Here is a 23438-nt window from a genome sequence, read left to right as displayed (position 1 = left end):
CAGGTGGTAACCAGGCCAGAGTGGGCTGGTCCAGCTGAGGCCAGCAGCTTCCTGCCCTCTGGCCCAAGGCTCCCTGGGCTTCTCCAGGGCAGCACATCTGGACAGAGAACTGCCACCTCACGACTTGCCATGGGCACGCGCGCGCACACACACACACACACACACACACACACTCACACCCTTGAAAACACAGGGACACACAGCACCATCGCTGATGGACCCACACAGACGCATGTCCACTTGCATCCAACAGAGACACAGACATGGATGCCCAGCACCCACTGACGTGTGAGTCCCATACATGCTCACCGAGTCCCCACCATAGGCCAGGTCTGGTGACGACACCCATGCACACTTGTACTTACAGCCACTTGCACTCACACCTCAACACAGCCTTGCAGGGCCCCTTCCTCTCTGGTCCTGCCCTGCTGCCCCTGTAATCCACACAGCAGAGTGAATTTCAGGCTCAAATCTGACCTTGACACTCTCCTGCTTAGAATTCTTCCATGGCTTCCAGTGGCCCCTAGAGTAAAGGCCAGATTCCCCAGCACAGTCTTCAAGACCTTGCATGATCTGACCTCTCTCTGCACCCCCACCATGGCCCACTTCCAGGCCTTGCACATGCTGGTCCCTCTGCCCCAAAACTGCTCCACTCCCCTCTTTACCAGGATAATCCCCCTGCCCTCAGGGTGGATAGCTCTTCCTCCACATCCTTCAGTCTGGGAGAGGAGCCCCATTCCTGCCATCTACGGTGTTCCATGCTTTCTCCATCAGAGCCCTGACCAAGGTACTGCCAGGGACATGCTCCCCCCACCCTGGACAGTGAGCTCTTTGCGGACAGGGCTGTGTCTGACTTGTGTCCTCAGTGCCTGGGACAAGGCCACAGCAGCCTCGCAGTAAACACCAGAACGGAGGGAGGAAGCCCCAAGTGTGGTCCTAGGTCCTATGTGAGACCGAGGCCTGAGAAGGGCTGGGGCTGAAAGGGGTGTTGGAGAAGGTGCCGGCATCAAGGACACCCAGGGAACTCTTGGGCTGTCGTCAGGCTGCCCTTCTGCAGGAAGTGGCTGTCACTGCGTCACTTACCATCCCCAGTACCTGTCCCTGGGCCGAGGAGGGGGAGGCCTCCCCACTGCCCAGTGCTGAAAGGCCAGCAGCCCAGGGGGCAGGCTCAGGCTCGGGCCCTCCCCCCTTCCCCCCCAGGAGGCAGCAGCCCACAGAACCCAGAGGTGCAGTGCTAGGAGCTTCCAGCAGGCGGGCCTGAGTCTAACCCACCCCCTTCCCAGCTGGGTGACCTCAGAGCAGCCTCTCTGGGCTCCGGTTTTCTCAGATGCAATCTCATGAGATTTTAATACTAGTAGGAGCAATCATGACAAATGGCTGCTTCTTCATTTGCTGGGGATCTTGGTTGGGTTTTTAGATGGCCCAATTTATAGGGGAAGAAATTGGGGTTAAGTGGCAGAAAGTGATAGAAGCAAGACTGGGACCACCGGCCTCTGAAACACACACTTACTCCTCTGAGCCTCCAAGGTCATGGGTGTGACTGTGTTGTGTCACGAGTCACGTGTAGAGAATGACTAGGACCCTCTGGGCGTGTCAGCCTCTAAGCCTGGAGTGCCCTGGTCACAGCATCTCCTCCAATTACTCAGGGTTTTCAAAATCTTCTCACACCCACCTCCTCCTTGTACATGTGCACAGTCTCCCCAGGACCCAGCGATCCAGCCCCTTGCCTTTTGTGTGAGCCCCAGGATGCTCTGCCTGCTCCCCATGTGACATGTGGGTGATGAATGAGCAGATGACAAGCAGTTGCCTGGAAGAGGAGTGCGGGGGACTGGGGAGGGGCAGGGGCTCGAGTCAGAGCTGGCTGTGAGGTGCCTGCATGGCCTTGGGCAGGTTGCCTCCCACTTCTGAGCCTCAGTCTCCTTATCTGTAAAATGGGAATGATAATCACTTCCACATCTCAGGCCCGTTAGGGGGCTTCACACGGTGCGGAGCGTGTGACAAGCTCGGCCAGGGCTTGGCACGTAGCAGGTGCTAGGACTTTGAACCGGTCTGCTGAACTGTGGTGACCTGAGGAGAGCCCGGGCAGGGACGGAGCTGGGAGGGGAGGGGATGGAGGGAACGCTGTTTCTCCTCACAGGCCACTGTCTTCTATGGCTTTGGGCCTGGTCTATACCCTCCTCCTTGCCTTCCCTGACTCTGTCCAAACATTCCCTGCCTGGTACAAGCTTTTCAGCCTTCGCAGGCAGCCTTCATTACCCCTTCCTCCAGGCATCCCCTCCCTAAGCCTCCTTCCCTTCATCGCAACCCTTCACACACGGATTATCCCCACCACGCTGGCCTTTCCCTGCTTCTGTCCTCTGTGAGGCTGGAGCTCCAGCAAGATTGGACCAGCTGAGTCACCTCTGCTCCTGGCTCCCTGTGGACTGGGTGGAGGAGGGTGGAGGTGGGGGCCGGCCCCAAGGAGGTGGGTGAGAGGGAAAAGAAGGGGGCAAATCGGACTCTGGAGGCCTGGCTGGGGTTCCTGGGGCTTATTCTGTCAGAATTCTTTTTAATAACAAAAATACTAATGCTGTATAGGACACATTTCTTTCCCTTGTTGTTTTTTGAATAATGAGCTTTGTGCTAAATACTTCATATCCTCCTACTGTTAATCCTTCCAATGACCTGGAGAGAAGGAATAGTTGTACCCCTTTTGCAGATGAGGAAACTGAGAATCAGAGAGGTCTAGAGACTCGCCCAAGACAGCAGCTCACAGACAGCATTAGGGTATGCTCAGAGCCTGGCACTCTGGGGTGCTGATAAACAGGGGCAGACTGCTGCATAGGTGGGCAACTGGAAATCATGATGGGGACAATCCCTGAGCCCCTACTATGTGCTGGGCCTGCTCCTGGCATCCGTCTTCCCTTGGCTAGACCCCGCCCGGCTCAGCCCCCCAGGGCCCATCTGACTGGGTCTCCTCTGAGCCGCCTGCCCCCTTCATCATGAGCTCTCCAAGGGCTCATGATGCAGGGCAAGGCCTGCATCCGTCTTGCTCCCAGGCCTCCCTAATGCCCAGACAGGGCCTGACAGAGAGGGGGCTCCACACGTAACTCTGGAATGCCACCTTTGGAGACTGGCCCATCTAGGATTCTCGACATCCATCACTCCTGGGCAAGGAGGCGTCCCTGGTCTCTACCATGGAGCATTCTAGATGCCCCTCCTCAGCCCATTCTGCCAGAGTCTCCTCTGAGGTCCTCTGCCTGCTCTTCATCGCCGGGCATACAGGGCTGGGACAATCCTGCTCACCTTGGCCTGTCGGTGTCAGCCCAGCACTGCTTGGAGAGCAGGGGTCCTTCTGGTTGCAGGGCTGGGCTAGGCTTCCTTCTTCCCTCCCTCCCTGCCTTCAGTGTATATTGAACACTTACCTGGGGCCTTATAAGCAGGAGCCATGGGAGGATAAGCATCTCAGAGGCCACCTGGTGGAGCGGCTGAGCTAAGCTATGTGACCTTGGACAGCTGACTTCCCCTTTCTGTGCCTCGGTTTCCACATCTCTGAAATGGGGATAATAACAGACCCTGCCTCGCAGACTTGTATGGGCTTCATGAGATAACTCAAGTCCTTCACTCAGTGCCTACACAGTATAAACAATAAAAAATAAAACCGTTTACTTCCATTGTGCTGTTGTAATTGTGTGCAGGGAGAACCACATTTGGAGCCGGCAGCCCTTCAGGAGCAAAGGGAGGGAGAGAGCTGGAGAGAGGATGTGCCCATGACCTTTGCCCACTTCCTGCCCCCCAGAGGGCACTAATTTTGCCCCCCACTCCCAATTCCGGTCCCCACTGTAGGCAGCCTGACCCTTACATCCTGGGGTTTCAGGGAGAGAAGAACCCTGGCCCCGCCAGAGACCACACGTGCTGCGATCCCGCCATCCATCTGGTCACCCACCCACCCACCGATGCCACGCCATGCCAGGCCACGCGCCCCGCTGCAGGGAGGCTGCGTGCAGCAAGACAGACAGACGACCACGGGTCATTCGTTCACTCAGTACATGCAAGCCGAGCACCTACTCAGTACAAGGCCCTGTGCCAGTCCAGGGTGTACCCTGGGCAGAAGTTCTCCAGACTTCCCCGGAATGGGGCAGCTAGGAATGAGGATTCATAGGCTTCACCCTGAGAGGTTGAGTCCTTCCACAGAGCTAGGAATCTGCATGTTTAATAAGCACTGCAAGACAGACCCAAGCTCGGGGGGCAGGCAGGAGGGAATATGGAGCCAGAGAGATTTCATGAAGCTGATGATCTTTATGCCAAGCTTCAAAGGAAGAAGACTCTTCCTGAAGAAGAAGGGATGATGGAGGCCAGAGAATATATCCTGCACAACTGCCACAGCCTGAGCAAGACCCAGACAGGGACAAATGTCTGAGTGTGTGGGGAACAGCAGGTGAGCTGGTGGCTGAGCACAGAGGATGAGGGGGCAGGGCCTGACCAAGGAAGCTGGGAGCCAGGAGGAAGAAGCCATCTGAGGACAAGCCTCAGGTCAATGGTAGAGCGGGGAGGTCTCCTTAATCCCAGTAGGCCTGGTTCCAGCTCAAGCCACCCAGGCCTCCATTCCAAGCCCAGGCCCCCAGCCAGAGACTCAGGGACTGGGGCTGCTACATGATCTGCAGGGCCCAGGACAAAACAAAAACACAGGGTACTTGGTCAGACCACGTTAGGAATTTCAAGAGGGCGACAGCAAAGCATCAAACCAAGCACAGGCCCCTTCTGAGTGTGAGGTCCTGGGAGACTGCATAGGTCACATGCCCATGAAACCAGACCTGTGAATGACCCAGACAAGTGGGTCACTCTTGCTGGGACCAGCCCAGAGAGCTCAGGACCCCAAGGCCTTAGCCAGGCAACCCAGGACCTGGGGCGTCCAGTCACCCCAGCTCCCAGCCCCAGGTCTCTCTGACTCTCCCTTTGCCCCATCTCCTCCCCTCAACCCTCAGAACTGCCTCCTAACTTTGCCTTGAACCTGTCCCTCCTCCAGCCAACTCTACTGGCCTCACCTCCGACGAGGCAGCTGCCCCCTCCTGCCAGTTTCCAGTCCCCAATCCCACGCACGTGCTGCCAATGTCGGCTCCATGAAGTGCCTCTCCCGTCCTGCCACCCACCTGTACAATAATCTTCGATGGCTCCCTTCTGCCCACAGGATAAAAGCCAAACCCCGTTGCATAGCTACCAGCCCCTGCCCCCCTCTGCAGCCCTGCATCCCAGCAGCCCCTAGGCAGCCTCTCCAGCCAGACTCACTGTCCCAGCCCACTTTCGCAGCCCACCAATTTAACCCCTAATATTCCTGCTTCCTGTGCCCCTACCGGGAATGCCCTCCCCAGATCCTCTCAGCTCCCACCTCCCATCTCACAAGGCACCTGCCCTGGTAACCGAGCACAGAGTCCTGCTGTCTTGTGTTAGTAATCAGACCCCTGCCCATTGCCCTTCCCACGAACAGAAACAGCTCACACAAACTGGTACGGCTCCTGGCACGCGCTATTTCATCTAATCCTCAGGACAACCCTAGAAGCCAGGTTCTTCGAGTACCTCCATTTTACGAATGAGGGAACAGAGGCTCAGAGAGGCTGAGCAACTCGCCAAGGGTTGCCCAGCTAGAAAGAGGCTGAGCCTCGTGTCCAGCCCAGCCAGTCGAGCTCCTGAGCTATTTCTCTATACTCTTCTTTCAGTATGAACTGAGCACCTGCTAGGTATCATGCCCTGTTCTGGCCAAGGCATAGTGCACACAGAGAACTCTAGCAAAGATACTGCCCGGCACATATAACCAAAGCCAGACATCTGCTCAGGCCCAACACAAAGGACAGTGGGAGCACCAGCAACAATATCAGCAAGAACCACAGACCTAATCTGAAGACATTGTGTCTGCTTTCTCTTTTAAATCTCATCATTGCTCTCAGGCAGGTATTGATCCTCAACAGACTGTAAGAGAGCTGCACCACAGAGAGGTAAAGCATCAAACCCAAGGTCACACAGCCCGTAAGTGGCAGAGCTAGATCAAACTCTGCACCCTGAGGTTCCAAAGCACTGGCATCTTTTCTCTGTCTACCTGGCAAAGAATCTGGTTAAGTGCTTGGCCTCCCAAGGAATCAGTTCTGGGGTCACCAAATCAGAGAAGAGGTCAACATGCCCAGGTATGGGGACCGAGCTGGCATGATTTCTGCTTAACTCTGCCCCGACACCCCACCCACTTCGCCCAGGGGCTACCCCGTCCTAGCCCAGCTTAGCCAGGACTTGGCTGAGCAACTCCAAGTTCCCCAGCCGGGTCTCTGGTAATTAGCTGCGCAGACGCACAGTCTCTTACCTAACAGCCCTCGTGACCTGGTGCCATGAACACTTACCAAGTGGAGCACATGCTTGTGTCCATGATACTCCCTGTGCCCCAGGGCGAGATGTTTCCTTTCTCAAGTTCTTGTTATTACCATCATTACTGTTATTTTAATTTAAACCTCTGACATTCAGGGAGAGGTTTCCCTGCAGCCACAAGGGCATGTCTGTGGGAGGCTGGCACTTCGGTGACTGGCCTGAACTCTTGCCACGTGGGACAGCCGGACCAGTGGGCGGCCAGCTCCATCCTCCTTCAGGGCTCCGCCGCGGCTCACTTATCAGGCTGACATCCCGCAGGGGGGCCGCCGCCCTGCCCGCCCCTCCGGCTCCAGGCCTGCCGACTGGAACCAGACCTGGAGGGGTGAGCAGGCGGGGGGCCTGTGGGAGGGGGCCAAGCCCTCGCCACAGGCCCCTTTGCAGTTCAAAGTGACACACTCAGGGGCTGTCCCCTTCAAAGGGCAGACAGCGCCTGCCCTGAGCTGCTGTACCCGCAGGGCAGGGGTAAAGGTGGCCCTCACAGGGCTAGTCAACTCCCATCCGTGGGTTGGGCCTGCTTCCCTGTGCCCTGTCCTGAGCAGGACCCACACCAGCAGCTAGATGTTGCAATGCGATCCTGGGAAAATCGCCTTCCCTCTCTGAACTTCCCTGCGGTCACTGTATATTTGCAGAGCACTCAGAAGGTGCTCAGGGACGGTCATGCATGAGGCTGGCAATGCCGACAATAAAGATGATGACTCAGTCTCTCTGAGAAACAATACCCCAAAGCCAGTACACCTGAGCGTGATTCCCATCAGCTGTTCCCTAGTTGTGTGACCCAGGGCAAGTCACTTAAGTTCTCTGTGCTTTGGTTTCTCCATCTGTAAAACAGGGCTAGGAGGGGATGACGCCTCATGCCAAGTAGCCACAGACACACCCATCCCTCCCTCAATGCCAAACTATGTCCACCTACTGCCAGGATCATAGTTCAGGCCAAGTGAGACCTACCGAGAAGGCGCTGTTCACGTGCTCCCCCCAAGGCTGAGAAGTGGTCAAGAGGACAAGTCTTCACACCAGCAGAGCATAGAGGCATGCTGGTGCAGCTCCCCACTGGCTGTGTGATCCCAGGTGAATGGTTTTACCTCTCTGAGCCCCAGTTCTGTCACCTGGAAACCTGGGTAAACAATGGTCCTTTTAGGAACTCTCACCGAGGTCTGGGGTGCCAAGGGCTGAGCCCTGAGCTTAGACATAACGTGTGCCCAGTACATGGTAGCTTATCATTGCTACCTTATGCTGTGTGACCTTGTGGATATCAGGGCACCTCTCAGGTCAAGCTTCAATGTTGCAGAATGAGAAATGATAATAAGAATGCCTGCCCCAGGAGAAGATTCAATGAGCTAATCCCCGTCAAACCCACAGGCAGCGTGCAATAAACACTGGCCATTAATTATGAGGCGTTCATTCAACAAATAACATTTGAGGGTGCCTGGGTGGCTTGGTTGGTTGGGCGACTACCTTCGGCTCAGGTCATGATCCTGGAGTCCTGGGATCGAGTCCCGCATCGGGCTCCCTGCTCAGCAGGGAGTCTGCTTCTCCCTCTGACCCTCCCCCCTCTCATGCTCTCTCTTTCTCTCTCTCAAATAAATAAATTAAAAATCTTAAAAAAAAAAGAAAAAAAATAACATTGAGCTCTGGGGCCCGGCCACCACAGGACACTGAACCCAGCAGAGGGCCAGATTCTGCCCTCCCAAAGGATCTCTGAAAGTTTTCTCCTGACCCAATGCCTGGGCTCCAATCCCAGTTCCACTTAACTAGCTGCGTGACCTTGGGCAAATTACTCAGCCTCTCTGTGTCTCAGTTGTCTTATCTGTAAATGATAACAACACCCACATCACAGCCACAGTGCCTTTAAAAACCGTGAAGTGCTTAGAGCAGTGCCTGACAATCCATGAGCACTCAGCAAGCATCAGCTGTACGATTCTTACTGTGGCGGGAGCTGTTGTGCTCTCTCCCTGCCAGGCCTGCCCATCAGCAAGCCCCCTGCAGCCAGCCGGGCCCCCTTCTGCAGCTCAGAAACTTGGGAAGTGTTAGCTCCTGTGAGGTGGCCCGAGTGCCCTGCAGAACAGAGGGAGGCTTCTGTGGGCTTCCTCTCTGGTCTGTTTCCCCAGCAGCTGGAACACTTAGAAAAAAGCTCCCAGCCTGCTGGGCTTGTCAAAGCAGGGCTAGCTTTACTAGAACCAGCTTTGGACGATAATTCTGCGGTCATAACTATTTTCTTTACATACTGCTATGGAAAGGGGAACCCCCTGCTTTTTTTTTTTTTTTTTGAACCTAATTGAAGACACCATCAAGCGTAAATATGCTGGAGTTTTTAATAAAAACATGATGGAGGAAAACATTCAAAGCTCAATAATCAGAAGCAATTTGCATCGTGAGCGGAGATGTTGCTCCCACTCCCCACACCCTTGGCTGTGCTCTGCGCGGGGCTGGTTTTGGGGCTGGCAACTTTAGACCTATGGCAAAAATAATGAACAGCGGTGAGGCTTGGAGATAGTCTGAAAAATATCCTGGAAAAGAAAAACATATGCCAAAGAGTGTGGTGCAAAAGTCGTATTTCATGCCTGACTTTTGAGAATGTTAATAAGGATTAGAACCATACTGCAACAGAACAACTATCAGTCAAGGCGGGGTAATTAATTTTGCTTCAGATCTCTGCTTGGGAAAATGAAAGCAGTAAGTGTTGTTTCATAGCACAGAGATTTCATCACACTAGAACAACCCAAAGAACTTCCAGAGCTGCATCCTGATCCCAGCTGAAAGAAACCTGGCTGTTGCTGGCCTCCTCTGCTGATCTGTCACCGTGTAGATTTGGGGATCTTTTCCCAATGCTAACAATATCAAACTCTTTTTTAAAATTTCAGGATTGGCCAATAAATATGATTAAGATAACACTTCCCAAGCCACATGTCCTCTGCTCGGCCTCTAACATGTGGAGTACAGATGTGTGTTCCGTGTACAGATGACCCAGCCGGCTGCTCCCCTGAGGCAGGGACCCTGGGAGATGGAACCCCGAGACGTCCGGGCAATCCCCTGGCCAGGCCGCTGGCCTCCCCATGACCCACTGTAGAGAGGAAAGGCCAAGCCCAGGGTGTTTGGGAGTCAGATATTAGGACAGAGGGATGTGGTCACCTGGCTCTTGTCCTTCAATGTCCCAACTTAGAAGATAAAATTGCTCAACGTGCATGGCTCCATGCTATCCAGAAAGTTCTCAAGCTCATTCCATCATGGAGACATGCCTGTTACCCGCCTCAGGAACCAGGATTGAAGGGCCTTCCCCTCCAGTGACCTCAGCCTCGGAAGAAAAGAGTAAGCCAGTGCTAAAGCCAGAGTCTGGGAACGGGTTCTAGAAAGAATTGTGGCGTTGCCACACAGGCCCCTGACTTGGCAGTGAGTAGACTGGGGTTCCTGTCTCCATTCTGCCACAACTGAGCGAGCTTTAGGGCAAATACTAGACACACCTGAGCCTCGGTTTTCCTGTTTCTACAAAGATCTTGAAGAGCTCTTCAGCTGGGACCCGCTAAAGCAGCCCAAGGTCTGGATGGTGGGTTTCACCCAGGTGCACCCTCTCTGTGGTCACTGAAGAGGGTTCTTGGAAGCCGCAGGGAAAGTCAGGCCCTGGAAATAGGGCAGGGAAGCCTGGGCCTGTTGGTGTTGACAGTCAGCCAAGCTCCAGCTCTGGGGAGAGGGGGCAGCAGTCTCTGAGGCAAGAGCCCCTCCCAGTCTGACCAAGCAGGACCCCCCTCCCCATCCCCAAAGCAAAGCTCTGGGTTAAGGTATGAGTGAGCCTACTTCTCGGCTTTCCCCTGGGGTTAGGAGGGAGGAGTCCCTCAGAGTCAGCCAAGGCCAGGCAGAAGGGCTCAAGTGGGCAGAGAGGGGAAGGGTATTCTACCACAGTGGTAGAATGAAGGAATGAATGAATGCATGGATGAAGGAACGGACGAATGAATATACGTCAGAGGGAGGTGAGGGCCTCCCAAACCCACTACAGCAGGCAGGCTGAGGGCAGGGCACCTCCCTGAAAAGAAAAAGGCCACTAGGGGTCCCTGGGGGAGGGGTATGATGACCTGGATGAGCCCCAGCTGCCTGCAGGGCAGGGGTGGGGTAAACTGTGGCCACTTGGCAGAGGCTGGAGGGTCTCCCTTCTGGACCAGAGGCTACTCTGGGGAAACAAGGAGGGTCAGGCTCCTCCTAAGCTGGATGGGGTCAGGACCACCTGGAGGAGGAACTCTGTCACTGGCCCCCTGGCCTCCTCTCAGCTGGGACCGACTGGGCTTTGCCGCATTTCTGGCCCCCTCTTACCGCTCAGGCACTGGTCTCCCCGGAATACCCCAGACCTCTTCCCTGCCGAGCAGCCCAGGCCGCGGGCCCAGGGCTCGACCAGACCGGGCTGATATGAACCATCTGCGTTGTCTTAGGCCGCCCCTCTGCCCACTGTCCCTCTGAACTCGGCCGGTTCCCGCGGGCCGTTTGATGCCTCGTAGGGTCACAGACCCCCGCACACAAATCACCGCCGCGGGGCTGGGGGTGGGGCGGAGGCGCTGAAACCTAATCCGCAAAGTTTGCTGTGCCGCCAGCTCGCTCCTTCCCTCGCTCACTCGACCACCCCCCCCTTTCCAAACAAGGCTTATTTTTCTTGCCAAAAAACCAAAGTTGGTATCAAGTGTTTCGAGGGAGAAAGTCTCTCCCCCGCCCCAGCTTGGGAGGAAGGGCCAGAGCTGTCGGCTGAGCCCGGAACTGCAGAGAGGGCTCTGGGAGGGAACCCGCGGGAGGTGAGCTCCCGGCTCCCAGCTCTGTCGGTCCCCGTCCCATGGTTAATGGTCGCAAACCCAACTGTCTCTGACCCTACCCTGTCCCCATGGTCCCCTGCCCAGATAGTGTTCTTTCCATCGTGGCTCTCCATCCCTGTGGGGCCAGAGATGGAAGCATCACTTCCTGCCCCTTCTCCCTCCCCATAAAACAGCCCTCGCCTGTCGCTTTTACGAGGTGACACCCTGCTCTCAGCCCGATCCTCCCGCACCGGAGCCTGGGCTCAGGAGGGAGGAGACTGAGCAGTCAGGCGTCTCCAGAGAGCTCCCAGGACACACTGGGGTCCCTGGGAGCCTGCCCCAGAGGACAGACTAAGAGCTTTGAAAGGATAAGGAGCCAGGTACATTAGAGACAAATTCCTCCAAAGTCTCCTCTCCGGCTCCATTGACTCTGGGGCCTTCGGTCTGAGATCCTAGAAACTGGCCAGGAGGTAGCCGGCCTGGTCCTCTGGAGGGGTGCAGAGTGGAGCCCTGGGGGGCACGCAGGTTTCATTTGCTGGGTGTTGGTTTTGCTTTTGGTTTTTTTCAGCCGGTGCAGCGACCCGGAACCGCGCCCGGCCGTTTCTCCGACGCCCGCGGCTTCCGACTGTGCCCAGAGGTGAACGCCGGCGGCTAAAGTCCGCGCCCGCGGCGCCCGCTCTGCGGGCTGGAGTTCTAGTTGTCGGAGCAGGCGGCCGGGGCTGGGGCAAGGCGGCGGCGGCGACGTCGAGGGGCCGGTCGGCAGACCCAGCTGGGTCTGCGCTGCCGGGGCGGGGGAGGGGGGACGGGTGCCGGCCGCAGGACAGATCTGCACACTGTGGGACAGGGGTGGCGGCAGCAGCGGTGGCGAGAATAAAGGCGCCACGGGCCCGGCAGAGAAGCGGGTTTCCGCGGGGGTCGAACAAAGGAATTCGCCCTCAGAAGAAAGGGGCCGAGCGAGCAGCCGGGAGTGGTCAACCCCGGAGACTCGCAGGAGTACGAGCGTGGCGACATCAGTCCCAGGGATCCAACGAAATCCTCCCCGCGCTGGACCCCAGCCTGGCATCTCCATTCGGCCTCTCCCTTCTCGTCAATCCCGCTTTCATGGGGATGGTGGGTGTGCACCCCCCAGCGCCACCTTTCCTGGGAAGAGGGGACAGAGCGGCCCGTGCTTTCCGTCAGTGGAGGCAAAAAGTCCCCCACCCCTCCCAATCGGCATCCTCTGGTCGTGGGGCCGTTGCCCCCATTTTCCAGAAGCTGACAATTGAGGCTCCCAAAAGGCAACCCCTTCCCCCACCCCTGCTGCAACGCTTGGCGGGCTCGGGAGACCCAAGCGCCCTCGGAAACGAAAGTCGCCCTAGGGGGTGACAGGGCCGGAGCTCCCCTCCTCCCGCTGCCCTCGGAAGGGGTGGAGGGGACACGGTTGTAAGGTGCTCGGCTTCTTTTCTCTGCTTGACATGAATAAGGGGATTAGGACGGCAAGTTTCCGTCGTTCACTCCGACGGACAAAGGGCCCCGCGGTCAGAGCGGCACAGTCTCTGATTAAACGACAGAGCCCTGTCACTCAGCACCATCCTAGGTACTTGTGTTTGTGACATAATCTTATTAGAAGATAAAACCAGCGAAATCCTTTCCATAATGAAAAGTTACATTTAATGGCTGGACTCGCCCCCCAACCCCTCCCGACACTGCCCGCCTCCTCCCGTTGCTGTTGGATATGGCTGGCCTGTAATTGGCATTTAAAGCACCAAGTCCGAGAGAAAAACGGGGTTTAGGGTTTTTGTAATCCCCCTAAACTGTCTTTGTTCGAAATCTCCACAGATACAAGTCTGTTAAGAGTAAATATTTGTGGATTGATACAACCACATTTCCCCCCTACAAACCAAATCTGAAAAAAATCTGCCCTCCCGCCGTGCAGCCGGGGCGCAGGAGGGAGGGGGCTGGGGTCGGCCCCAGCGTCTGCACCGGGAACCCTGCGTTCGGGTTGCCTCGCTGCCTCCAGGAGCCGAGGGACTTTGCACATTTCTCAGGCGGGAGAAAGGTCTTAACTCTTTTTTCAATTTTCTGTGCTCTCGATAAACAAACCTCTCGGACCCGCTGCTTTTGGGCCTGCCCGAGGGGGTCGGCGGGAGGGTTTGGGGAGGGGCGAAGGCTTTGCTCAATTCCGAAAGAAAATTCTCTCCACCCGCTTAGCACCCTTCCAAGCAGGTTTAAGTGGCTCCGAGAGGACTCGCTCCTCCTGGGTCGTGGGAGATGCGACCCAGCAGGGCACCTCGAGTCCAGCCCAGGAGATCGCCGGGAGCCGCCAAGGGCCCCCGAAACACGAAGGGGTCCGAAGGTTGCGGAGGGGCCCCGGTTCCCGGCTCCAGCCCAGCCCGTCCCGGGATCGGATTCCTTCATAAATCAGCGGCTGGGTGAAAGGGCTGCGCTTTAGAAAGGGCAGGACCGTGTGCGCGTATTAGAGCGCGCAGTTCCCAAATCCGGGCTAAACCCCTGGTGACACCGAAATTCATCAACCGCTGCCGGCGCCCGTGGCGCGGCCGAGGAGCCCCAGAGCCGAGAAGCCTGTGCACCGCGCTGCCCCACTTGGGGAAAAGAACGAGGAGCAGGAACCATCGGAGAGGTGGGCCTGGAGGAGGGCACGGGTGGAGACCTCTGAGAGCCGCCCCGCCCGCGCGCGCGCGCGGCCGGAGCAGCGAAGGAAGCTCACTGCGGGGGGGAAAGGCAGTTACTCTAACCTTTTTTCTTCTCTGGTAAGGGCTGGCCCTACCTGGGCGTTCTGGTGCGAAGAGGGCGATGACCCCCACCCCCACCCCTTCCAACCCTGGAGCGGTAACCGACCCCCCCCAACACACACACCTTTCCGGCTGGGCGCTCTAAGGTGAATCACAACTGCCCAGAGCAGAATCTGGGGCTTTGGGAAGAGCAGAAATCGAGGACGTAGGGATCCCATCCGCTTTGGGAGTTAGACCAACCCAGGAAAAATCTGCTACAGAGTAACCCTGAGCCTGAGAGAAGTTACTTAACTCCCTCCCCCTGGGTCTTCTCACCTATACAGGGACCTAAAGCAATGAAGGCCAGTACACATCGGAGTACTAAAAAAATGTCAATTCCTTTTCTTTCTAGATGTACTACTGTGGCCTGCCCCTCTGGGTCAGTAAGACTCTGTTCCTGTGAGCTCCTATCTACACTGGCCATGCTCAAGATTAGGTTGGGTAAAAGCAGGACCTACGTGCCTCAGTAGTAATGGTGTGGGGGGGCATCCACAGGCTGCTGACTGCCTGCCTCCAAGGACCAGTTTCTGACAGCCAGACCCGCCCCATTCCCCTTTCAAGGGGGAAAATTCAGAACACAGGCCCCAGACCTGGGCAAGGAGCAGGAGGGTGGGCTAGGCCACTCCTGGAGGCCTGTTTAGGAGGATCCACGCTCTGGGCCTGTGTGAAAGGCAGACAATGCATTCCTGCCAGGCAGGGCGTCTCCAGCTCACTTCCCAGGCATGCAGGATGGAACCATACATTGACAGATGCCTAGTGGAGGCTGGCACCTTTGGGTTTGTTTCACTTTATCCTCAGAGATCGATTCACTCTATCCTGTGAGATTGTAACTGGCACCCTTATTTCACAGAGGAGGAAACCGAGGCTCAAGAAGAGCAATGAGCCCTTCCCTAAAGGCCCTTGGCTTGTGTCACAAGAGCCAGAGACATTCTTGATCTCTGATCTCTACTTGCAATTTTGTTCTTTTCTTTGAGAAAATGTACCCCACCCAGGAGGCCCTCCATTTGCAGGAGGTGGCTTCCAGAGCACCTTGGTCCTCTCCATCTCCACAGGCTCGGGCAGCTCCAGGCCTGGGCAGGCGCCCACACCCCACAGCCCCGTAACTATGGCAATTCAGGAATCACATGACAACAGTCCCCGAGTCCTGGAGGAAAGCAGGAGGTGGGAGAAGGGGGGACAGCAGTCACACCCAGCTCTGTCCTGACCCAGGGCTGCCCCTCTCCTCTCCTGTCACTGCTCCTACGGCGCCCAACAGAGCCGCCTGGGGGGTTGGGGAGCCCCTGGCCATCCTGTGTTCCAGCATGCTCACTCAGCTTTCTGCCTCTAGCCCGCAGCTCTGTGGTCTCATGCCTGCCAGCCCCGGTGGGCACCTCTGTTGCTCCGGGCAGCCCTCAGAACCCCCCTGGCTGGCAACCACCTCACAGTTCCCAGGGAAACCTCTTAAGCAGGGGCCGGCCAGGAAGCAAACATCTTTGTTTCTTCTGGAACCAAACTCCAGGAACTAGGTTTTTCCTTCAGCAACACTTCCCTCAGTTCACCAAGTGCGGGGCAAGCCAGGTGATCTGCCATCAGCCAGCACACTCCATCCGGGCCAGTCTGAGCCAGGCTCCCAATTGAGACAAAGCCCCCCCCCCCCCCTGCAATGTACTCACATATCCCTGGGACCCCTACACTCCCCCAACCCCCCTCCAGGGCCTCAGGGTCGACAGGGCAGGTCCAGTGGCTGCCAGTCAAGAAGCTGAACAGAAATGGATACAATGTTGCCCCGGGAATAACAAAGGAAGGGCCCACGCAGAAATTTATTTGTTCTGATCAGGCGAAGCAAAGGTAAAGGGCAGCGAGGAAGTGCTGTCAGCCAGGCCTGAAACCCAAGAAAGTTGCCATTCTGAGCACAGTGGCCCCTTATACCCCACCACTCCACAACACAGCGGTAGTTAAAGCAAACACAGACCCTTCACTGCCCCGTCAGTTACACCTTCCCCCCAAAATTACACAAACTTTGAAAGATTTTTCTGAGAGAAGATGGATGCTTCGGGAGACTTGAGGTCAAAGCTAGGCTGTTTAAAGTATATTATTAACAAATAAACATTTACTGCAAAAAAAGAGAGAAAAACCCTATAGGCCACCGGGGAACCAAATCATGTTGCTTTTGGCTTCAAATGACAGGAGACATTTATGACATGAATGGAGAACACCAGCCGGTCGATGAAATGGCAAACGTCTGCCACTTTGCTTCCTCTGATTTCGTGGATCAACTTTTTCAAATAGGGTTTTCAGCCTTACCCTCCCTTCACTACCACCACCTCCCCACTTCTGACTGCAGGAGCAATAAATACATATAATTTTGGTTTTGCTCTCTGCTGCCATCAGCACAGAATCTGGAAGTTGGAGAGGGCTGGGTCAGCCAGAAAGCCAAGGGCTTTGGGTCCTCCTGCACCCCTGGTTGACTGACAGCTCATACGGGCTCCTTGGATGAGTGGACCATCCCTTTCTTCCTCCCTCCCTTGAAGCTGAGGCCTGATTGTGATGTCCAACAAATTGGAAGTTATAACTCATGTCTCTGAACGTATCCTCCATTCCTCAGCCTAACTAATGCCAAAGTAGGACTGGGAATTTTCCCCCCCCCTTTTTTGTTTTAAAAACCTCATAGCCGCAGGACAGGAGAAATTCCCTGGAGAAGCACAGCCAGCCCATCCTGGACAGAACAAACCTCTGTGGGCTGAAGGATCCTTCTGACCACCTGAGCTGGTGTTTCTCCATCTTTTAAACCTCATCTTTTGGAGAAACGAACAGATCCCTGAATCTCTCGACCTCATTTCCTCCCCCTCTCCTTCTGAATCTCTCCCTCCTCCTCCTCCTCGGAGATGTTGGGTTGCGCTTTTTTCCCCTTGTCATTTGAATCACAAAAACAATAAGCATGAAGGGTTTTCCAAATATGAAATTATATTATTGAGTATGCTTTTCCAAGCTATTCTCAGACCCTGAAGAGTCGAATTGCTTCCCAGTGTTAAGCTCTTTGCTCTGGACCCATTCCACTCCCTCTCACGGCCCCCAAGGAGAAAGAGGCCAGAACACCAAGCCCTTCCTGCTACCTGCCCTTCCTGATAATGCACAGTTGGCAATTGTTCTTATCTATATAATCAGAAGTTTTTCTGCCTCTCTGGAGGTAGTGAAGAGGATTCTGGATCCCACGGAGTATGGAACATTTACTGAAGCCCCACCAGGTACCTTGTGTCATCCTTAAAACCACCCTGGGAAATTGTATCATCACCCCTAATTTGCTGATGGAGAACCTGGGGCTCTGAAACAGGTAGTCAGTTGGCTAAGATCACATGGCTGCTGAATGGCGGGGCTGGGAGACGAACCCAGCTCTGTCTCAGAGTCTAGAGCTCTTCTCCTCATTGAAAAAGGCACGGCCCTCACAGTGCCCCACTCAGGCAAAGGGAATGATTTTCCCAGGGGTGCCCCTCATCTTCCCTGCATAGAGAGGCTCATGGCAAGCCTACCGTGCCAGGTGCACCTTTCTCTGGTATGGAACCCATAGGCAGTTTGGTGTCTCCTTGGAGACAAGACATTCTTTGCCACACTGCTGGTGATAATGGTAACAACAATAATTTCCAGAGTATTAACATGCCAGGCGGGATGCCAGATCCTTTGGGGCATGTTATCTCGAATCCTTATTAGAATCCTTTCCCCCAGGTGGCTATGTCCCCATTTTACAGAAGAGGCTCAGGTAGATGCCAGGACCCTGTGGTCCTAAGCCTGGCTCCAACAGGCAGGGTAGGAGGTTGCTGAGGGTCAACAATCACGTACTCCAGAGGAAATCCTCACCGCCTTCTTCCCCGACTTGGAGAAAATCCGGCAAACAAATGAGGCTACACTAGTCCAGAGCCTGGGGAATACAGGGTGAGCCAGGAGTCAGCTGTGAATAATGCCTCCGTTCAGCAGCAGATGACTGCAGCTTAAGGCCTTTGCTTACCCTGCTACCTGCAGCCAAGCGGCTGGGGTTAAAAGGAGGGTGCCATCCCAGGGGCCAGAGGGTCCCCAGACTTGGGCTGGCAGAGTGAGAGCCCTTCAGCCTTCAAACCCCCAGCGAGAGCACTACCAAGGCCCTTCTGCAAGGCCAAGCGTTGGCTTTTCCTTCCAAGCAGATCCATTTCCAGGACAGACCCTCTACCTCAGGCTGTGGGCAGGGATGTCTGCAGTTCTGAATGAGACAGATGGGGGCCATGCCAGCTGGGATACCTACTGGTAGAGGAGGTGCTGCTGGTAACTGGCACCCTGCAGGAAGGCCTTATGGGAGGCCTTGCAAGCTGGGAGAAACAGCAGGCCGAAAAGGCTGGAGCCTGACTTTGCTCTCTGCGTGCGTGCCACACCCCTACTCTGCCAGAGCTAGTGCTCTGAGGAGAGGTGAGCCTCCCTGGAAGGCCTTTCCCGGTGTAAACACTTCCAAGGAAAGAAGGAAAGGAATGTGCTGGGAAGAGCCAGGTTGGGCCACAGGAGCCTCAGCCAGCTGGGGTAGATTTACCAAAAAAAAAAAAAAAAAAAAAATCCCCCCAGGACTCAGTTTTTTCTGAAACTCAAAGTCTCGCTGTGCCCCCCCGCCCCGTTCCGCGGGTGGGCGCACCCTACCTGGGCAGGCGAGCCCAAGGGGACCGTCGCAGGCTCAGCGGAGCCCTGTAACTGCTCGCCGAGAGGCGAGGCCTGCGGGCGGAAGGGCGCCGCCAGCCCGGGACGCCGAGGTGGGAGCATGGCCCGAGCAGGAACGCCGCGTCTTTCGGCGCACGCAGCCTCCCGCGCGCACACCAACGGATCTCGGGTCGCCAGGCCTGGGAGCTGTCTTAGAAGCGATTAGACTCCATTTTGTGACAGATTTTTGGACTCTCCCACCGACCCTCCCCCCTTCCGGAGCCTCCTCCAGGAATTCGCCACCTCCTCAGGATAGAAACGCTTTCCAGACGAGCGACAGACGGCAAGAAAAAAGACTTACATAATTCTATTTGGCCAAGCCACCAAGAAAAAAATGGGGCGGGGGGTTGTCTTTTTTTTTTTTTTTTTTTCCATGTGTTCTCCGGTGGAGGAAGGAGAGAGAGGTGTTCGTGATTTTGCGTTTGGAGGCCCCGTTTCCTCCCGGTTTCTAACCCGGTTTTGAGTCCGAGAAGAAGCTCCGGCTGCCGAGGGGCTAGAGTCTCGGGCGCAGAACGATCCGACGCTTTTTTTTTTTTTTTTAAAGAAAGAGCCCCCAAAAACACGTACGGAGAAAAAGTAAACTTTTCGAGTTATGCGTGAAAATGCCCAAATGCCGTGGCCCTCGCTCTGCTTCGTCCGTCCAGGACGTGCGGGTGGATTTTATCAAATGTTATTAAATGTTCCCGAACGTCAATTAATCACCCCCGTGGTGCGTAAAATAACGTTGCGCTTCTGGGTGTCCCGGATCTTTAAAACAAATCGAAAGGAAGAAGAGACGCTTAATAAAAATAGCAACCTCTTTCTAAGGACCAAGCCCCGCAAGTTCCTCGTGGGCCGAGGACACATTTTCCAAAAGTTACTGGCGGAGGGGGGGGGGTGTTAATTTCCCTATACCGCTGACACAAAGGCTCGACAAAATCGAGGAGGTACGTTTCTGTGCCCACTTGCCTGGATTCTCGTCTGAAAAGCATTTACGCACTGATGCAATAAATATGCATCTGCGATCCTCAAAGAAAAAAATAAATCGTGAAATACACTTTTATTGTACAAAAGAACATCGCTTCCCCCGTGAGCCTGTCTGCCTCGCTGCGCTGGCTCTCCCTGAGAAACGCTGAGGCGAGACCCTCCGGGGTATTTGTCCATAGGATTGTCTTGATAACAACCTCTCCTCAGCCCCCAACCGGCCGGCCTAGTTGCAGATACCTAATTGGCCTTATTGGAAGAAAGAGGGGGCGAGGGAGGAGGAGGGCACCGTGAGGGGCGTGAATAATGCCCGCCTGGAGGCTGCCGCCTTGCAGGACCCAGACTCGGAACTCAGGACCTGAGATTCTCCCAGCGCCAAAATTCACCGGCAAACACATCCCAACTGCATTGAAGCATCAAGCTCTCAGAGAGGCGCCTTTTTTCCTCTCCTTTTTAAAAACAAATAGGCTTTCAACAAAGCGAACACAAATGTTTAATGTTTAATTGTTTTGTAAAATTAGGGGGTTGGCCGCTGTGCCGTAAGGGAACATCCTGCTCAAATTTTGTGACTTTACAGTTCTGTGCTCCGAAGAACCAGGGAGCATCCTCTCCTTGTTTTAAACAGAAGCTCCATAAAGGACTGAGGGGTAGGGGAAGAGACCTGGCAGATGCATATAAGAGGTTGGAAAGGGTCCTTCCAATATGTAAAACATTTTTTCCCCCAAAAAATCTGCACACATGACTTGGAGGCCCATTTCCAGTTTCCTGGGCCTCCTGCCCCCACATGTTGAGTCATCCAGGCCAGTGGCTAAGTTGGAAGTGGCACTGCCAGAGCTGAGCTCAGGGTCAGGCAGGCAGAGGTGCAGGCCGGCAGGACGTGGGTGGGCTGGAAGCTGGTGATCCCTGCCTCTTGGCCTGACCAAAGCCCCCAACCACGTCTACCCCAAACTACTTTCTCCATTTTATTTGTGCTGCTCTATGCCTGCTTGTGGCCAAACTGACTGGCGGGGACACGTTCTCCTGGAACTAGAATCATATCAGTCCAGGGCATAGCACAAACCCTACCAACGGCAGTGTGCCTAATTTGGGGTGCTCCAGACAGAGGAAGAGGTCTCAGCAAGACTCTGGGATCAGCAAAAGAGTTGACTCTCCAAAGTGTACCCCAATTACTTCCCGCAGAGCCCCCAGTGGGCAGGAAGAGCAAGGTGCAAAGAGCAGGTCCTGTCGGACCCTCCCGACCAGGGTAGCATAGCCAGATTAGGTGCTGTTGTGGGGCTCAGCCAGAACCTTTCAGAATAGAACCTAATACCCTCTCCAGGGCTCTAGCCTACAGCCCCACTATTTCCGGGCCTCAGCCAAGCAGCTAGAGAGATGGAAATGGGGCACCCCAGCTGCTCCACTTCCCATCAGGGCCTGGATTTAGGAACAGTCCCTGGGCAGACTGGTAGCCTGCAATCATCAGCAGGCATTGGCAGCCCAACCTTTTCCTGGAGGCTTGGGCACACACAGCTCCCTCGGAGCCCCAAACCACCTGAGAGCCTACTCACCCTGCAGTCCCATCTAAAAGGGTCTTTTGGGCTTTACTAGAAAGTTCTCGAATGCACCCACTTGTCTCCGCAATGCCTGCTTGGGGGTGCCTACACCCTTCTTTCAGCTATTGCTCCTCTCTGCCTCCCTCTCAATCACACTGCCAGGCACAAAACCCAGAGGGTCAAAAGAAAAAGCCCACATCTGCTCTTATCTGTCCCAGTACCTTACCAGACAAATCCATAGTCTCAGCTAAAAACAAAAGTCAGCAGGTAGGATTCAACCCATAGTCTCTGGACTCAACTCTGAGGCTTAGGCTACGCCAGGGCAGAGCAAGCCACCCCCTTCTCCAACACAAACAGTGTGCAAGAAAGAGGGCCTGCTGGGGAAGGCTGATTTGGGCAGTTCTTCATCCCCGCCCCCAGGAGCCCCAGATTGTGGTTTGCCACCTTGAGGTCCTCTTCCTAGACAGCTCCTCCAGCCAGCAAAAATTGTTAAGTGCAAAATTCCCGCATGGAACGGTTTGGAGGGAATGGACACTTTTCCATCAGGGACTGAAAATACAACAGGGAGAATGGCAGGAAGGGGACATCCTGAGCTGCTCAGCCAGTTCAGCACGCTCCCACTCCAAACTCCACTTCCTTTCTCCAGGAACCCCAGACCTCCATAAAACCCTACTTTCGGGAAGCACACCACCAGGGCCTGGCTCCCCTAAAGCACTGTTTTCATTTGGGAATCAATTCTTGGTCCCCAATTTAGGCCTCAGTGAGGTCAGGCCCTGTCCCTGCACAGAGGGATGGTATCCCCCTAGTTGGCCAAAGGGCCTTGTCCTGTACCCCAACCAGTGCAGGTTTCCGGACAAAAGATGGCAACTAGGGACCACCAGAGGCTCCCAGCCACCTCACCAGTGGCAGCCAGGCTGGGATGGTTCGTCCCTGCCCGGCGTCGCGCAGCCCTCACAGCCCTCGGAGCTGATGGGCCCAGCGGCGCGCAGAGCCGGCAGTTGGGCGGACGCGGGCCTGACCTGGCAGTGGGGGTGGCCGGGCTCGAGTGCCGGGCGGCGGCAGGGAAGGAGGAGGACGAGAGGCGCTTACTGTTGGTAGTCTTGTTTGCAGTACAGTTTCCGATCCCGGAAGTAGCAGCTGGTGGTGAGGGCTTGCTGACACGCCGCGCACTGCAAACACTCCTCGTGCCAGGACGACTCGTTGACTCGCATCAGGAAGCGGTCGGAGATGGGCCGCTGGCAGCCCTCGCAGACGGCGGGATGCGGGCAGTCGGAGCCTGCAGCGCACAGGGCGAGAGCCGGGCGGTCAGCGCCGACCAGCCTGGCCCCAGCGTCCCGGCCGCGCGGTGCCCGCAGCCCGGGGCCCAAGGGCGAAGGCAACCCGGGAGCGCCGCCCGCCGCCTGCGCTCCCCCGGCCGCCGCACCAGGGCCCGGGCAGCCTCAGCTGGTTCGTCCCAGTCCGCGGACTCCCGCGCGGAGAGGCCGCGGGTCTCGAGCCTTGGCTCGGCGCTGCACTCTCCCTTTCTCCGGAGATCCAGCGCTTCGTGTTACTACATGAACCGGCACGGCGCGGGGTAGCCGGCTGGGACCAAGACAGGCGAGGTGAGGCTGGGGCGCTTGCTGGCTGACACGCCCCCACGGTGGCGTTCGTGGTCTTCTGTCCCCAATCTCCCCAAAACCTGTAGTTTGGGTGGCCCAGGGGACATTTTTCTCTTAGAAGCTCCCCCCACCAAGTGACCTGGCACCGCTCCCAAGCTTGCTAAGGTGACTACTTGGGTTCTCCATCACTCTTGCTTCCCGCCTCCTACCCCCTCGGGAGTGGCAGCTCTAGCACCAAGGCCCAGTGAGGATGGTGGGTGGCAGCTGAAGCTGTCGTGGCCTCCCTCCTCCTAGGTGGTGTCCTGCAAACCTCTGTCTCCTCACGATGCCTGTTTAGGGGTGCCTGTTGCCCCTCTGGCAATCACTGCAGGAGTCTAGTCTGTGTCCTCCCGCACCCCCATGTCCTGCAAACCATTTCCTTATTCCGTTGGTCTGGACGCCTGTGTCCATCTCGGGAGGATGCCCCTGTCCCCTGCCCACTCGGGCGTTCTGACGCCGCACTCACCCAGCAGCACCCCCAGAGTGGCGGGCCCGGGGCGCAGGGCGTGCTCCTCCATCTTGATGCCGTCCAGCATCTTGGCGCAGTCCGTCTGCCCACGGGGGAAGCACCTCTCCAGCGACTCGGGACCTGTTGCTATATCCATGGGACGCGGGGCGCGCCGCAGGCCCCGCCAGCCAGGGTGCTCACCCGCTCGCCCCCGGCGCGGCTCGGGAGCCGGGGAGGCGCGGCCCCCT

General features: G+C 56.1%; 1 protein-coding gene across 3 annotated transcripts in view; it reads right to left on the bottom strand.

Annotated features, from left to right (window-relative positions):
• The window catches only part of LMX1B (LIM homeobox transcription factor 1 beta), a 78747-nt gene extending 55400 nt beyond the window's left edge, over nt 1–23347 (bottom strand). For all 3 annotated transcript variants that reach the window (XM_021691656.1, XM_021691657.1, XM_021691658.1), the window contains exons 1-2: nt 23209–23347; nt 22195–22381 (exon numbers count right to left, since the gene is read on the bottom strand). In XM_021691656.1, the coding sequence (XP_021547331.1) occupies nt 22195–22381; nt 23209–23347 (326 nt within the window). The remainder of the gene's footprint in view (nt 1–22194; nt 22382–23208) is intronic.
• Nucleotides 23348–23438: the final 91 nt, after the last annotated feature.

Source organism: Neomonachus schauinslandi, chromosome 13 (assembly GCF_002201575.2).
Source record: "Neomonachus schauinslandi chromosome 13, ASM220157v2, whole genome shotgun sequence".
Lineage (NCBI taxonomy): Eukaryota > Metazoa > Chordata > Mammalia > Carnivora > Phocidae > Neomonachus > Neomonachus schauinslandi.
Note: the sequence above shows the minus strand (reverse complement) of the source record. Positions and strands in the feature narration are given on the sequence as shown.